General features: G+C 40.5%; 1 protein-coding gene across 4 annotated transcripts in view; it reads right to left on the minus strand.

Moving 5' to 3' along the window:
* The window catches only part of dync1i1 (dynein cytoplasmic 1 intermediate chain 1), a 208,673-nt gene that overhangs the window by 22,767 nt on the left and 167,919 nt on the right, over window positions 1-17,987 (minus strand). For all 4 annotated transcript variants that reach the window (XM_008112554.2, XM_008112553.2, XM_003221989.3 and 1 more), the window contains 2 exons: window positions 13,746-13,886; window positions 705-830 (listed from right to left, as the gene is read on the minus strand). In XM_008112554.2, the coding sequence (XP_008110761.1) occupies window positions 705-830; window positions 13,746-13,886 (267 nt within the window). The remainder of the gene's footprint in view (window positions 1-704; window positions 831-13,745; window positions 13,887-17,987) is intronic.

Raw genomic sequence — 17,987 nt, forward strand, 5'->3', positions numbered from 1 at the left:
CAGATCCTTCCAAGGAGAGAATCAGCATGAAAATGACTTATTTTGCAGGCACAGATATACAGATGGTATGTTTGATTATACAGTCGGCACACCAGACCCATGAATTCTGTATCCATAGATTCAACCATCCATGGCTTGAAAACATCTTTGAAAAAATCCAAAATCTGGATTTTGCCATTTTATATCCAGGACACTATTTTACTATACATAATGGAATCCGAACATTCACAGATTTTATTATCAACAGGGGTAGACACCACAGGTCGACTGTACATGCAATTTCCCATCCACCTCAGGATATTAATGTGAAAATTGATCTCGGGTGAGGATATATATAAGATATTCAAAGGTACTCAGCAAGCTTTTTAAAATAAATAGATGGCTGTTAACTATTCCTTACTCTATGAAATAGTAATCAAATAATAGACAAAGACTAGCCACATCACATTACTTTGATACAAGGTCTTTACACACAATTTTACAATCAAGTTGACACTACTGAACATCCCAAGGACTGGGGAGGGCTGCATTTTCCTGAAGTCAATGGGAACACTCCTTCTGATTTGAAAGAAGCTGAGTTGCATCTTGAATTGACTGACTTGGCCACTGAACTGATAAAAAGCTTCTAGCTCCAATGTAAAATGCCCGTTATTTGCAAGCGAGAGCACACATATACAGAGTTATCTCCAAAGAAGATAGCATACCTCTCCAACGTCATAGACCCAGATTCTTCCTTCCGAATCCCCGACTGCGACTTCTTTCCCAGCTTGGGCCCAACGGACACGATTGAGGGCAGAGGCTCCTTCGATGGTCACACTTGCAGTTGGAACCTATAAAAGACATTATTCTTTTAGGAATTATGACATGAGTGCTGTATATTAAATATACTACTTGAATAATCATCACCATCATAGTTGTTTAAACACACAGTATACTAAAGGAGGAAGAGAAACAAACAGGCAAGACTTAAAACAGATATATAACATTATTCACAGAAACAATCCAAGGACATATTTCCTTGAGGAGCTTAATGTCAGCCTTGCAGCTTTCCTTGCTGACCATTTTTTAAAAATTATTTCCCACTTGTCCTAATATACAGCTCTTCTCAAAAGGGAAAAAAAAAACATTTGTCTGTGTATATATGTGTGTGTATATGTATATGTGTATACACACACACATACATATATAGGAGCCTCCGGTGGCACAGTGTGTTAAAGCGCCGAGCTGCTGAACCTGCAGACCGAAAGGTCCCAGGTTCGAATCCGGGGAGCTGAGTGAGCGCCTGCTGTTAGCTCCAGCTTCTGCCAACCTAGCAGTTCGAAAACATGCAAATGTGAGTAGAACAATAGGTACTGCTCCGGCAGGAAAGTAACAGTGCTCCATGCAGTCATGATGGCCACATGACCTGGAGATGTCTACGGATGACGCCGGCTCTTCGGCTTAGAAATGAGCACCAACCCCCAGAGTCGGACACGACTGGACTTAACGTCAGGGGAAACCTTTACCTTTACTATATACAGTAGAGTCTCAGTTATCCAACACTCGCTTATCCAACGTTCTGGATTATCCAACGCATTTTTGTAGTCAATGTTTTCAATACATCGTGATATTTTGGTACTAAACTCGTAAATACAGTAATTACTACGTAGCATTACTGTGTATTGAACTACTTTTTCTGTCAAATTTGTTGTATAACATGATGTTTTGGTGCTTAATTTGTAAAATCATAACCTAATTTGATGTTCAATAGGCTTCTCCTTAATCTCTCCTTATTATCCAACATATTCGCTTATCCAACGTTCTGCCGGCCCATTTATGTTGGATAAGTGAGACTCTACTGTATGTGTATGTGTGTGTGTGTGTGTGTGTGTGTGTGTGTGTGTGTGTGTATATATATATATATATATATATATATATATATATATATACATACACACATACACACACACATATGCATTCTCTCTCACACACACATACACACATACACACACACTGTAAATGTAAGGGAATAACTAACTTCAAGCAATAATTAAATCTGAAGCCTGAGACATGTGCATGATCCCCAGGAGGTACAATGGGACACACTTCTCATTGTACGTATATGAACACATTTGCACTTTTTTATTTTAGCAGCATTAATCATTGAAGGAGAACGTTGAAGGGTGAAGTCCTGCTTATTTTAATATATATAATCATTTTTGTGAAATCATCAGTCCAGGCAGACTGGAAGCAATCTCCAAATATTGTGAGTATACCAACAAGAATGATGAAATTATTCTTCTAGGCCTTTGGGATCTGAATCTGACAGAAATGTTTACAATAAACATTGAGATGTGAAAAAAGTCTTGCATTTTGCTCCCCTCTCCTTTCAAATTATTATAGCCATCCAATGTTACAAATCAAATACAAACTCAATACTGTAGTCAGGAAGTCACAGAGAGTAAAGTGGAATTGTTTGGGATATCTCACTGATTCACCATGCTGATTTTAAAAGGATTACATCCTAATTAATGGAAGTATTACTATAACTTATAATTAATGATATTATTTGTGCAATTTATCATAGCATCATAAAAATGCTTATCAGAAAAATGATTCTCAACATTGGATAAATATTTGCATTTGTATGACATAATACAAAGAAACTCATACATACATTGATGTTCATTAATCTTGGGGGGGGGGAGGTATGTCTAAATATATCTGATACTTTCCCAAATTACCCTATTTTGATTACACACATTATTAATTTCACTCAGAAAATGTATATTAATACTAATGGACACAAAATTCAAAATTGTGGCAAGTTAGAACTTCTACTAGATCAGCAAACAGAAGAAACGTACGCTTCCAACTTCTCCTGAGGCCTTATAGAGTTGCAAATGGGATACTCCAGATGTAAATCAAGAATCTTGAAACATTTTATCTACATGCATATATCCCTAAAATGTTTGCAAAATGAAAACTAATACCTAATTATGGTATTATTGTTGCTCTTTATAATTAAAATGTACAAATGATATTGCATCAAAGATGTCCTGGATACTTTGTGGGAAAGTGAAATTGTTCATTTATTTATTTGATTTATATGCTGCATTTCTCTCATGTGGATATACATTTTGATAATAAATTTACAAAATTGTAAATGCATGGAGTGTGTTTGTACTAAATCAGACTATTGTTCCAGATAGTTCAATTTTATCTATACTGGAAAGCAATAGCAGTCAGGGCTTCAGTCAGTTAGCTTTCCAGCCCTATTTGAATCGGCCCAAATGTCAGAAACCTCTGGAGGTGGTTTTCACATGGTCCTCCTAGATGTTGACCTATAGGAGGACCTTCTCAGTAGCTGCTCTCAGGAAATGGAATTTCAAAGGTGGTCAGACTTTCTCCTTTCCTTCCTTCTAGCAGGTATATTTTTGCCTATATTTTAGTGTTTTTAATGGTTTTATGCATTTTAAATTAAGGTAAAGGTAAAAGTTTCCCCTGATGTTAAGTTCAGTCGTGTCCAACTCTGGGGGTTGGGGCTCATCTCCATTTCTAAGCCTAAGAGCTGGCATCATCCATAAACACCTCCAAGGTCATGTGGCCAGCATGACTGCATGGAGCGCTGTTACCCTTCCGCCGGAGCGGCACCTATTGATCTACTCACATTTGCATGTTTTCGAACTGCTAGGTTGGCAGAAGCTGGGGCTAACAGCGGGCGCTCATTCCGCTCCCCGGATTCGAACCTGCGACCTTGTGGTCCGCACGTTCAACAGCTCAGCACTTTAACACACTGTGCCACCAGGGGCCCTACATTTTAAATTAATGACGCTTTAATACAATATTTTGCTTACATGTGTTTTAGCTTTTTAACACTAGGCTTTGAGCTGTACCTTGTTGCAAAGTTGAGAGGAAGGCAGAATATAAATGAATGAAATTAGTAAATGAATATCTTGGAGATTGAAAGAACAGAATCAGGAATCTTTGGCATTCAAAGGCTTCTGATAATGCATCTGTCATTGATAATATTTACAATTACTCAAATTGGAGTGTGTGTTTTGCGGGGGTGAGGACACAAGAAATAACTTCTGGCAATAGAACTCACCAGATCATACCACCACCAAACAACACTTGGTATGAGGACAAAATTTGGAGAGTGGTGTATGGATCTTTCCCTGTGTTGCATTCCTTTCTAAGCTTCATCTATTCCCTAACTCAAAAGTTTTCCAAACATTTAATGTTGGTGACACACTTTTTAATCAAGCATCATTTTGTGACACAGTAATTCAATTTTACCAGCAAACTAGAAGTTAAACCAACCACTTATCAGAGATATTGACATATATAAAAAAATTGTAATATGGGGACACCATGTATTTCATGAAAGCTTTTCATTTGTATTTATTGGTTATTTCAAAGGTTTTGTGTTATGTTTACGTGACACACCTACACACTGCAGCTGACACACTAATGTGTCACGACACACAGTTTAGAAAGTTCTGCCCTAGCTTAGAAAGCTCTGACCTCATCCAAGTTGCTAACAGCCTGGTATGAAATTCACGAATGCCAAAGTATTTGAATTTAACATGAGAAACAGCCGGTTTAGCTGATTCAGCTTAAATCGCTGAGACCATTCTGAATCATGGCTACAGTTCTGCAAGGCTATCATCTCCCATCCAAAAGCCATGTATAATATCCAGTGATTTCAGGACAGCACAATTTTATAGTTAGGCTAGAAATCTCAGTCAGTTTAAATCCCACTACTTTGGTGAATTAGGCTGCAATTGTCGGTTTTGTGTGTGTGCTATATTGTTTTCATTATTATTAGACTGAGATTTTCCTCTGGTAACAAACAGATCAGATGTTTCCATTAGCTTTTAAGAACATCTTGAAGAAAGAAGAACATTACAAGCTAAAGAAAACGATTTGACTAAAGCGTGTTTTCCTTTGATTTCAATGGGAGTGATTTAGGGGCTTGCTTAACCCTCCAACCGAAATCAAGAGGGACTCAATATGCTTAATTCGGGCTGGACTCTGGCCCAATGCTCGCAGGAGGGGGAGAAATAAAATCATTATTTAAAAAAGTTCCAAATTGCTGGGCAAAAGATCAAAATACCAATCACTTCCAGTTGTTAAAGAGTTTTCTCTTTGGCTGCTACTGCAGGTCTCTGATTAGTTTTTCCTGGTCGTACGCGCGCACTAAATTTGTTCTCCAGAGGAAATTTTCTTTAAAACATTCCAAAATGTATCTGGCATTGATCAATGGTCCAAGTTCTATGGCTATAATCCTGCTCATAGATCCCTGTGCTTTAATTGCAGCAATAGCAAAGCAGTTTCATCATCAATAACCAGATTTGAAGCACGCGTGGAAAACAAAAGCAAATAAAATAAAAGCCCGACACTCCATCCTAGATCCGTTTTGGAAGAAATGACAATCTTTCCTTTTAGTATTGCCAGTAAAGGCTAGTAATGGTAACACCTGTGGGGATGTCTCCCTCTCTTCTCCCTACTCCAAAAGAAAAGGCTTTGGAGAAAATGCCCCTCCCTATCCATCCTCCTTCATCTGAACACTTTATAATTAAGCAGGCTCCGTGGCTTCCTGCTCCAAACACTTCAAAAGACCTCCCGTCTCCACTTGACAATCCAGTTTTCACCATTTCGCCTTTCTTACCTGTCTAAGGTGATTTACGGAAAACAGCAGTAAACACTTGCATTCGCTTTTAACTCAAATGCATCTCATAGCGCCAAGAAAAGATGTTAACATCCCAAAAGAAGTAGAAGAAAATACTATTGGCAAGTCTGCTTTTTTGGGCTGGTTCTCCACTGTACTGCATATAAATCCACTACCTTCTTAGTCTTTTATGTACAATGAATTAAGCTCTGTCTCTCCTTAAAAGCTCATGCCTCAAGCCCATATGGCGCCAATGCCCTTTGTGGGTTCTCTGTCTTCCTCGACGAACGCGGCTATTCTTCTGCAATTAGGAATCTTAAATTTATTGTCACGATTATTCATTTCTGTAGCGTTTTCAGCTCACAAACCCATTTACAAGGTTCGCCTCTTTCATCTGAACTGCCTTGTCACTATCATATAATCCGTACAGGATGTGAATTGGATATTTGCTGGGCAGAAGGCTCCGTAATATATTTAAGGCTTGCGTGATACAATTATTCGAGAGCTGACGTTCACATCTCAGCTGTGACATTTAGAACTTTCAATCACAAGACTGTTCTCGGAGGCCAGGAAAAAGAAAAGCAAAAGTTCAAGGGACAATTTCTGTGAAATCAAAATTACGCACAGTTATTTCACCACTGGAAGGGAGGCGAAACCACAGGCCTTTTGAATCCGGACAAAAAAGAACGACATGAGACAAAATTGTAAAAGAGTCACAAAAGAAAAGAGCAGCTATGCTAAGCTACGTTCTGTACATAAAAAATCAATATATCTTCTCACAAAGCTTTCTGACTTCACTGTTTCATTGATGCTAAACAGGGCAACAGTGTTTTCAATCTATGGTTTCTATTTTTACATTTCTCCCTGCTTCTGGTATGGAAGCCTTTGTCCTCGTATTTCAGAATTTTAACTTCACAAGAAGCTTTGCACAGAGACACACACACACACAAAAACAAGTATGCATTTGTGAACATGCATAATATATCTGGGTCTGGGGAAGGAGAATAGAAGGGAGATGAAATCTCAGAAATTATTTATTTATATGGAAACTGTATAATCCAGTTCTATGGGTTTTTTTATTCAAAAAATCTTAAAACCAGAACACAGTGAGACTTTCTTTTAATAAAAGCACAGTGCGAGAACATAAAATACTCATTTAATATTCCTCCTTGTATCCTAGATGGGATTCAAAGTGGCTCACAGCACGAATTAAGACAATCTTTTTTTTAAAAAAAGAAACCCTAATGTTAAAAGTGTTTTCTTTAAAAATTAAGTCAGCTTACCATATTAAGATACTACTACTTTATAACAGCCGTTTTGATTAAACCAAATTGAAAATTGGTTTTAACTTCTTCAAACTTTTGAATCTTAACTTTTGTAAGATGCTGAGGACTGGATGAAAAAAAGCTAAAGTATAAATAAAATCATTATTATTATTAGCCTTGCTACACTACTTTATTTAATAAATACTGTATCAAATTAAGAGATCAGTAAAGACGTATTTTATAGTAATTGAAAGACTATTCAAAATGTTTGGAGACATGTTTCATCATTATTTTAAAATGGCAATATATCTATCTTTGCAACAGTATATTAAAAACTACCTTGTACACAGTCATTTGAGATGAAACAGAAAGAAATAACTCAGTCCATCAGCAAAGGAACATTACAAAGATTAATTTTGCTTCTTGTAGGACACAACCGACTGCCTATAAATGTGTGGGTACAGACTGCTAAAAGACTGATTCAGACCTGGACTATATTTGCTCAACAGCAGCCTGGAAGAATGGACAGTGACTACTTCAATCTGTAGATGAAAGACAGTATTGAATGCTTCTCTGAGGAACAAATCCCTTCCAAGCAAAAGCGGGAGCATCAGGGGAAATCGGTCCCGTCTGACCTAGGTGGTGGCATTGCATGAGTAGAATATTCCTTATTTTATTGTGTTAAAAAGGTGGCTCTCACTATCACTACATTTGGAGCCGTCTGTTCTTCCACCTGGTCACACATTTTCCATACACAGATATGGCCTGATCTGCAAGAGTACTGGAAAATATTTGGAAAGAGGCATTATAGATGTATTACAGCAATATGTTGTACTTAACTAAAAATCAAGTTACTCTAAAATAACTGAGGAAGGGGGAAGATCCACAACTGAAAAAAAGAATATTGCAAATCCAAATGTTTACCATGCATCCAAATGTTTCATCGAGCCCCACATTCACATTTCCTATTAAACAAATGCAATTACAATATACACTTACCACTTCCAAAACATCATTAACAATCTCTATACAGTTTTCTTTATGATGCTTCCCACTCCATTATTTATTTTTTATAATTTTAATTTTTTACATATATCTTTCACCCTTCTGCCACTCCAAAAGCACTCAGTAGACTATGGCAGAATCTACACTGCCACATAATGCAGTCTGATACATATATAATGCAGTTCAATATAGTTCTGACTGCATTATACGGCTCAACACTGACCAGCCTAAGTGTTCTGCCCATCGTTCCTTTACTATTTCCAACAACCTTGCAAGGCTGACAAAGTGCACCTAGTAAGCTTTGTGGCTGAGTGAGGATTTGCACTTGGGTCTCCCTGGTTGAATCTTGATACTTTACTCACCAAATTAAGATTACTAAGCACTCCCTCATTAATACTGCATTGCAAATAAAATGGGGAAAAGGCTTACATGAATTAGCTGGATTTCGAGGCAGGAAACATCCAAACAAGACCACAAACCTACTTACAGTGGAATAAGTCCTAGTTAACTCACTGGAGCTTACTATTTAGCAGATCTTGGGGGAAATAAATCCAAGAATTCATCCGATAGTAACTCTGCTGCCGTTGGGAGTCATAGTTTTCATTAATATAAAGGAACTTCCTCCAGCTCTGCTTCTGAGTAAATGATTGGTAGAATCTGGACTTGAGTCTGAGTGTTCAGAATTTAATACCAAGTAGGCATACATAGATTTGGCCACCTGCAAGACTAATCCTATGCAGGTTTAGCCAGAAGGAAGACCCACTGAGTTTGATAGTTTCTGCTGAGAGAATTGCAGAACTGTACTTCTTTCCTAGACCTGTTTCCTAATAGGCATACCAGAGTATGTTCAATGGGTCTTTCCTCTTAGTAGAAGCACTTATACCACTACCCTATTCATATCTACTCCCAATAAAGTTTGCTATTACAGTCGTTATTTTTTTTCTACATAGGATTTTCATGAATATATTTCCCTTCTCCTTTAATTCTGGGATAGATGCCAACCCCATTGATGTCAGGAGGACAGCACCTTACTCAAATCAGAAATACCTAAAGTCTGTTTCACATGTTGACAGAGGAAACCAGGAGAAGGTGAACCTTACACTTTCCTTCTCTGTGCTTCACTGTAAAATTGATGCCGTTTGATACTATTTTAACTGACATGGTTCAATGCTGTAGAAACATGGGAGATGTAGTTTGGTGAGGCATCAGTACTCTTTGGCAGAGGTTTTAAGACCATGTAAAACGTCTAATGCAAGGATCCCTATCATTGAGATATGACAGTTAAAGTGGTGTCAAACTGAATTAATTCCATAGTGAAGACCCACCCCAGTAACAATGCGAGAAAGCCAACATGCATAACTTCCTTGTAGCAAGTGGAGCTCCACATAGGTGAAAATAAGATGTTCTGGACAGAAAGGGAGAAGATCAACTTGGTAACAAACAAGTCTCCCAACTCCTTGAAAATGGACACATTGACTCTAAATTGCCAACTATAAGAAGTGTACATGTTTCACACATGTCTCTGAACTAGGTAGGCAAGTCTTAGTGTTAATATACTTCCATTGATCCTCCATTTCTACACATGTGCACCATCAACTTCATGTTCTGTACAACGCCCCAGCCCTCCAACTGTCCAAACCCTGCAGGAACAGTCCCAATTAATCCTTTTTAAAGTTGCTTTTAAAATGTTCCCGATTTTCTTCCCTGTAGCCTCTCCTGGCTTCTATGGTCGTCCTCAGTTATTACTATATTTATTTACAGTATTTATATTCCACCCTTCTCACCCCGAAGGGGACTCAGGGCGGATCACATTACACATATAAGGCAAACATTCAATGCCTTAACATAGAACAAAGACAAAGACAAACACGGGGCTACGAGCTGGCCTCGAACTCATGACCTCTTGGTCAGAGTGATTTGTTGCACTGGCTGCAGCTGGTTGCTCAACAGCCTGCGCCACAGCCCGGGCTAGTCATCTCGATCAACTCTGATGTTACTAGGTGTCCCAGTTGACATCTGTGAAATATTGCATGGTATGCAAGACCTACTGTGGTAGTACCAGGGACTGATGAAGATAATAACAGAGGAGGTAGTAGTTTGAAGCTAGCAAAAGGCCTAAATCTATAGTTGGATGATGTTTTCATTAAGACTGACCAAAAGTTGAAAGCATGCAAGCTTCTGAAAGCTTGGTGACTTCTGCAGAATTTCCTTGATATTGGGTTGCTGTGAGTTTTCCAGGCTGTATGGCCATGTTCCAGAAGCATTCTCGCCTGACGTTTTGCCCACATCTATGGCAGGCATCCGCAGAGGTTGTGAAGTATACTGGAAACTAAGCAAAGGAGATTTAAACATCTGTGGAAGGTCCAGGGTGGGAAAAAGAACTCTGGTCTTTTGGAGACATGTGTGAATGTTGAAATTAATCACTTTGATTTGCATTTTGTGGCCTTGCAGCTTCTCCTTGGAATTATCTAAGTATGGATGTTGTTTAATTTTTAAAATTAATGCAGTTTGAAACCACTTGGAACTGCCATGGCCAATGCTATAGAATTGTGGGTGGTGTCGTTCGATGGGTGCTGGTGCCTCATCAAAGTATAAGTCCCAGGATCCCTTGGCATTGAGACTGGAGATATACACTGCCATATAATCCAGTTTCTGAATCCTGATTATCTGCTTTGAACTGGATTATATGAGTCTACACTGCCATATAATCCAATTCGAAGCAGATAATCTGAATTCAGACACTGGATTATATGGCAGTGTAGATGGAGCCTCAGTCATGGCACTTCAAGTGGCATCAAGCTGCATTCATTCTACAGTGCATTTGCTCTAAGCGTCTCCTCTTTGTATTGGTTTCACTGATGTTGTCCATCACCTCCAAGGCCCTGGACAACCCCAATGAAATCTCTTGGATATACAAATAAAAGTATAATGCAGGACATAAACTTTATTATAGGACATTGAATGTTTGCCGCTGTTTGTTGTGAACCGCCCTGAGTCCCCATGAAGAGATAGGGCAGGACAGAAACAATTATTATTATTATTATTATTATTATTATTATTATTATTATTATTAAACTCTATTTGGACATTGAGGAACTGCAGCAGGGCTGGTGGACCAGGGATCTTTGGAAAGCTGACCATTTCCAAGCAAGCTGTTAAAGGCTGTATCTACCCAGTACAATGAATGCACCTTGACATCACTAAAATTGCCACGTAACTAATTGCTACGGAATCCTGGAAAGTATAGTTGGTGTCTCATCAAACTACAAATCCCAGGACTCCATGGCATTCAGCCATGGCAGTCAACGTGACATCAAGTTGCATTCATTCGCCAGTGTAGATACACCCAGAGGGAGTTTTTGGTGAGAAAGCTCTCCAGATCTTCCTCCTCTGTGCAAAGCCAGTTTGACAACCACACTAGCCTAGTTTTCATTGTTGTTCCATCAACTCCAGGGCCTTTGTGGTCCAGAGGTGATACAGAAATATCTATAAAACAAAGGAAAGGACATACAACTCAAATTAGCCCCTAGAGCAGGCATGGGCAAACTTCGGCCTTCCAAGTGTTTTGGACTTCAACTCTCTGCTGAACAGCTCTCACAGTGAGGAAGTTCTTCCTAAGGTTCAGGTGGAATCTCCTTTCCTGTAGCTTGAAGCCATTGTTCTACGTCCTAGTCAGGGCAGCAGAAAACAAGCTTGCTCCCTCCTCCCTATGACTTCCCCTCACATATTTACATGGCTATCATGTCTCCTCTCAGCCTTCTTTTCTGCAGGCTAAACATGCCCAGCTCTTTAAGCCGCTCCTCATAGGGCTTGTTCTCCAGACTCTTGATCATTTTAGTCGCCCTCCTCTGGACACATTCCAGCTTGTCAACACCTCCCTTCAATTGCGGTGCCCAAAATTCGACACAGTATTCCATGTGTGGTCTGACCAAGGCAGAATAGAGGGGGAGCATTGCTTCTCTGGATCTAGACACTAGACTCCTATTGATGCAGGCCAAAATCCCATTAGCTTTTTTAGCCAAAGCATGATATTGTTGGCTCATGTTTAACTTATTGTCCACAAGGACTCCAAGATCTTTTTCACATGTACTACTTTCGAGTCAGGCGTCCCCCCATTCAGTATCTGTGCATTTCTTTTTTCTTCCTAAGTGGAGTATCTTGTATCTCTCCCTGTTGAACTTCATTTTGTTAGCTTTGGCCAATCATCTCTCTAATCTTTCCTAATGCTATGACCCCTTAATACAGTTCCTCATGTTGTGGTGACCCCCAACCATAAAATTATTTTCGTTGCTACTTCATAACTGTAATTTTGCTATTGTTATGAATCATAATGTAAATATCTGATATGCAGGATGTATTTTCATTCACTGCACCAAATTTGGCACAAATATCCGATACGCCCAAGTTTGAATAATGGTGGGGGTGATTTTGTCATTTGGGAGTTGTAGTTGCTGGGTTTTATAGTTCACCTACAATCAAAGAGCATACTGAACTCCACCAATGAAGAAATTGAACCAAACTTGGCACACAGAACTCCCATGACCAACAAGAAATACAGGTTTGGTGGGCATTGACCTTGAGTTTTGGAGTTGTAGTTCACCTACATCCAGAGAGCATTGTGGACTCAAACAATGATAAATCTGGACCAAATTTGGCACAAATACTCAATATGCCCAAATTGGCACACTGGTGGAGTTTGGAGAAAATAGTCCTTGACATTTAAGAATTGTAGTTGCTGGAATTTATAGTTAACCTACAACCCAAGAGCCCCTTGAACGCTACCAGCAAAAGAGTTGGGCCAAACTTCCCACACAGAACCCCCATGACCAATAGAAAATACTGGTCTTTGGCAAGCCCTCTGAACCCCCCTCACAACCCCCCCCCCCAGGGGTCCCGACCCCTAGGTTGAGAAACACTGCTCTAATCATTTTGAATTCTGCTCCTGTCTTCTGGAGTATTGGCTATCGCTCCCAATTTGGTGTTGTCAACAAATTTGATGATCATGTCTTCTAAGCCTTCATCTAAGTCAGTGGTTCTCAACCTGTGGGGTCCCCAGATGTTTTGACCTTCAACTCCCAGAAATCCTAACAGCTGGTAAACTGGCTGGGATTTCTGGGAGTTGTAGGCCAAAACACCTGGGGACCCACAGGTTGCGAACCACTGATCTAAGTCATTAAGAAAGATGTTGAAAAGAACTGGGCTCAGGACAGGACCCTGCTTATGGCATTGGTGAGCACCCTTTGGGTTCATTCACTTAGCCAATTACAGATCCACCTAACCATAGTTTCGCCTAGCCCATATTTGCCTAGTTTGTTAGCCAGAAGATCATGGGGGACCTTGTCGAAGGCCTTACTGAAATCCAGATACGCTCCATCCATGGTGTTCCCTGCATCTACCCAACTTGTAACTCTCTCGAAAAAAAGATATCCGATTAATCTGGCATGATTTGATTTTGAAAAATCCATGTTGGCTATTAGCGATGACCACATTTGTTTCTAAGAGTTTGCAGACCACTTCCTTAATAATCTTTTCCAAAACCTTGTCACTACTTATAAAGTCCAATGGGTCCTAGAGGATGGGAACTGCATCAGAGCAGATGGGCCAAGAGAAATCTTTAGAAAGCTGAACATTGCAAGCTGGGGGAGGATCTGGAGGCCAGAAGGATCTCCAGAGCTTCCTCCTTTATGCAAAGCAGCCTTGACAACCACAGTTAGCCTTTAAGACCCCCCATATATATATCTAGATAGATAGATAGATAGATAGATAGATAGAAATATAGAAAGATCCTGCCCTCCTCCCGCTCCTCTTCCTTGAAGCCTCACCTCGGTGTCATTATTGAGGTTCCAGAGATCCAAGCGGCCCATCCCGTCCACACAGGCAAAGAGCGCGGGATGAACAGGCGACCACATGACATCGTAGACATAGTCGGCATTGTCTTCAAAGGAGTAGAGCGGCTTGTTGTGCTGCAAAGGAGGTGAGAGAGAGAGAGAGAGAGAGAGAGGAAGGGAAAAAAGAGAGAGGGGGAGAGAGAAGAAGCATGAAGACTTCGTGGCGCTGCCGCTGCCTGGGGCTGTCTGGCGAGTCTAATTAAAAACTTTGCACATTCAAACCCAAGTGTCATAAAACTTCCCCGAGATGAAAGGTCCCCCTGGGACAGAGCTGAGCCCTCAATATGGGGGGGGGGGGGGCACCTTGAAAATGCATAGGCTGGGGGAGGATTGGGGACAAATGCAAGCCTTGCACTATAACAGCCCACAGGTAAAAGGAGCGGACACAGCCCAAGGGGGAAATTAGGCAAAGGGGGAAGGGAGAGGGCTTTTTTTTCTTGGCTGTAACTCAAAGCAAGTGGGTCGCCCTGCAAAAAGAAAGGGGCAAAGGAGATAATTTTCCCTGCCGAAGGGAAGACGAACAGCGCCACCTAGCGACAGTGTTTAGGTAGCGGTGGCGGCAAAGGACTGCAATCTTTCAATCTTTTCAAAGGAGACGCCCGCAGGCTTTGTTGGCTTTGGAGCAAAACATGGCTCATCAAGACAGGATTTTTTTTCACCCTCCAGGAGCTGGGAAAGGAAAGCGCAGACTCCCCATGAATCTAGGTTGGTGTGAGTTTTCCGGGCTGTATGGCATTCTCTCCTGACGTTTCGCCTGCATCTATGGCAAGCATCCTCAGAGGTTGTGAGGTCTGTTGAAAGCTAGGCAAGAGGGGTTTATACATCTGTAGGAAGTCCAGGTTGGGAGAAAGGCAGTAAGCAGCCAGTCCTTGGAGCTCCAATCAAGCTGGCCAGTTGCTACATTGACACTTGCCTCAAACAGACAAGAATCATAGAGTTGGAAGAGACCTCGTGGCCCATCCAGTCTAACCCCTTGCCAAGAAGCAGGAAAATCGCATTCAAAGCACCCCCGACAGATGGCCATCCAGCCTCTGCTTAAAAGCCTCCAAAGAAGGAGCCTCCACCACACTCTGCGGCAGAGAGTTCCACTGTTGAACAGCTCTCACAGTGAGAAAGTTCTTCCTAATGTTCAGGTGGAATCTCCTTTTCTGTAGTTTGAAGACATTGTTCCACATCCTAGTCTCCAGGGCAGCAGAAAACAAGCTTCCTCCTTCCTCCCTACGACTTCCTCTTTCTCACACATTGGACTTTCCACAGATATATAAACCCCCTATGCCTAGTTTTAAACAGACCTCACAACCTCTGAGGATGCCTGCCAAAGATGCAGGTGAAACGTCAGGAGAGAATGCTTCTGGAACATGGACATACAGCCCAAAAAACCCACAGCAACCCAGTGTTTCCGGCCATGAAAGCCTTCGGCAACACATTCTCAGTGAGTCAGCACCCATGGGGATTGGGAGATGCCAGATAAATGCTGTTTGTGGCTGCTTGAGACTTCTTATTCAACATCGACCTAGCTAATATTATATTCCAGAGTACACCACATCACAAACTCGGTATTGACTTGATATTAATATTGAAATGCAGCCATTCATAGCAAATTAAGACATATAAAGACAAACATGATGTGACATTGTTTTTCTGTATTATAAAAATAGCTTTTAAAAATCCAGCCTTATTTTTTTTCTATTTTTTGCCAGATGCTTGAGGGTTCTGGTTAACTGAGAGTCTGCTGTGTTGTTGATTATTTATTTTACATCCTTTTGATCCCGCCTTTCTGTTTCATTATCTGCTCCCAACAAAAACTGTAACTAAAACTGCAGCCTCTTGAACGCTAACGATACTGATTTCTGACAAAAGTTTTTGTGGACTTTGACTCACTTGTAACTAACGGGTGGGCTGCTAAAACTGAAAGCTTAAACCCCAAAATGTGTGTCACTTTGATGTTGTCGCAAAACAGTCTGGGAGTCCACCATACAACTTAGTGGTCCCTTCAAAACACAAATGACACAAAGTGTCACACCATGCAAGACTTCACAGTTTGTGGCAAATCAGGCTGGATCCACACTGCCAGATAATGCAGTTTAAATTGCACTGAAAAGCACTATATGAAGCTAAACTGCTTTATTTGGCAGTGTAGATCCAGCCTCAGATGTCTGCAAACAATGGCCCCATCTACATAGCTATATAATGCAGTTTAACTGCATTGTGAGCCTACAGTGACCATATATAATACAGTTTTAATCTGGCAATCTTACAATCTTGCAATGATATTTAAGGAGGTTCACAAGATAAAGTTAAAAGTAAAGGTTGTCCCCTGACATTAAGTCTAGTCGTGTCCGACTCTTGGGGGGGGGGGGGTGCTCATCTCCATTTTTAAGCCCAAGAGCCAGCATTGTCCATAGACACCTCCAAGGTCATGTGGCCAGCATGACTGCTGGAGGAGTACCTATTAATCTACTCACATTTCATGTTTTTGAACTACTAGGTTGGCAGAAGCTGGGGCTAACAGTGGGAGCTCACTCTGCTCCTCAGATTCGAACTGCTGACCTTTTGGTCAGCAAGTTCAGCAGCTCAGTGATTTGACATGCTGTGCCACTGGGGGCTCCTATGGAGATTCACAACAGAACGTGAACAACATTCATTTTGGAAGCAGCTCATTTTGAGCAGAGGCAAAAATCAGAAGCTGAAATATTTTAACAATTTATTTATAATTGCCTATTTGTTAATCCCTCTGATTAGTATTTTCAGTGATTGACTGATGCCTTCTGGAATGCAGGAAAAAAAGTCATCAGAAGTTCTGCGGGTTGGCTTTTAAATCATGTATACTATAAAACAATCAATTATCAGAATGATCTAGTGGCATCTTTCCATACTAAACAGCATTCTTTTATATAAATGTGTCGTTATTTATTCCCATTATCTTTACTTTTTTCTGCACTTATCAAGGCTCCCTTTCATTGTTAATAGCAAGATTATCCAGTATCTCACATCTTCGCCTTGGCCGCCTCCCCGCACCCCACACACAGTGTTGTAAGATTTTATTTTGGGAGAGGAGGTGGCAAGGTTCAGAGAGCACAGCTGCTCAGGAGAGCGTGCCGCTGTTGCTTGACTTTTAAGTGCCGTCATTTCATTTCACAACAGACTGGAAGTTGGAGGCAAGTTTTTAAAAGGTACACCAGAATTGTAACATGTAATTGGTCGTCATGAATTATTCATCGCATCTGGCTCGTCTTAGTCTGATTTCTGAATAATGGCTTTGCTAATCCCCAATCAATTAACGTAAAATGAAATTTAAATGATAATGAAAACTCTAGAGATAAAAGAAATTAAATATTCTTATTGCTCTCGACAGAAATCTAAACAGTGGGGTTTTTAAGTGTCTGCAAAAGGGCATATGTTTGTATGTATATTTGTATACATAGGGACAGAGTGCAAGAGAGTTTCACAGAATCATGGATTTGGAAGGGAATCCAAGGGCTATCTACAGTCATCCAAGCCCCAACCATGCAGAAATACAAAGCATTCCTGCAAGATGGTCATCCAACTCTCAGTTTAAAGATTTATTGTGAAGAAGAGCCCACCATATTTTGAAACAATTCATTCTACTGCTAAACAGCTCTTGCCATCAGGACATTCTTCCAAATGTGTTGTCGAAGGCTTTCATGGCCAGAATCACTGGGTTGTTGTGAGTTTTCCAGGTTGTATGGCCATATTCCAGAAGCATTCTCTCCTGACATTTCACCCACATGTATGGTAGGTATCCTCATACCTCTGAGGATGCCTGCCATAGACGTGGGCAAAACGTCAGGAGAGAATGTTTCTGGAACATGGGCATATAGCCCGGAAAACTCACAACAACCTACTTCATCCAAATATTTAGGTGGAATCTCTTTTCTAACAATTTGAACCCACCAGTTTGTGTCCTGGCCTCTGGCACAACAGAAAACAAGATTGAAATCCATTTTGATATATAAAAACGCTTATCATATCACCTCTTATTTTCCTGTTCTCCAAGCTAAACATGCCCAGCTCTCTATGCCATTCCTCAAACTTTTAAAGCAAAAGGACCGGGTTCACGGTCCCTCAGACTGTTGAGAGCCGGGCTATAGTTTGGAAAACACATGAACCAACTCCTATGCGCACTGCACATATCTTATTTGTAATGCAAAAATA

Source organism: Anolis carolinensis, chromosome 6 (genome assembly GCF_035594765.1).
Source record: "Anolis carolinensis isolate JA03-04 chromosome 6, rAnoCar3.1.pri, whole genome shotgun sequence".
NCBI classification, from domain to species: Eukaryota; Metazoa; Chordata; class Lepidosauria; order Squamata; family Dactyloidae; genus Anolis; species Anolis carolinensis.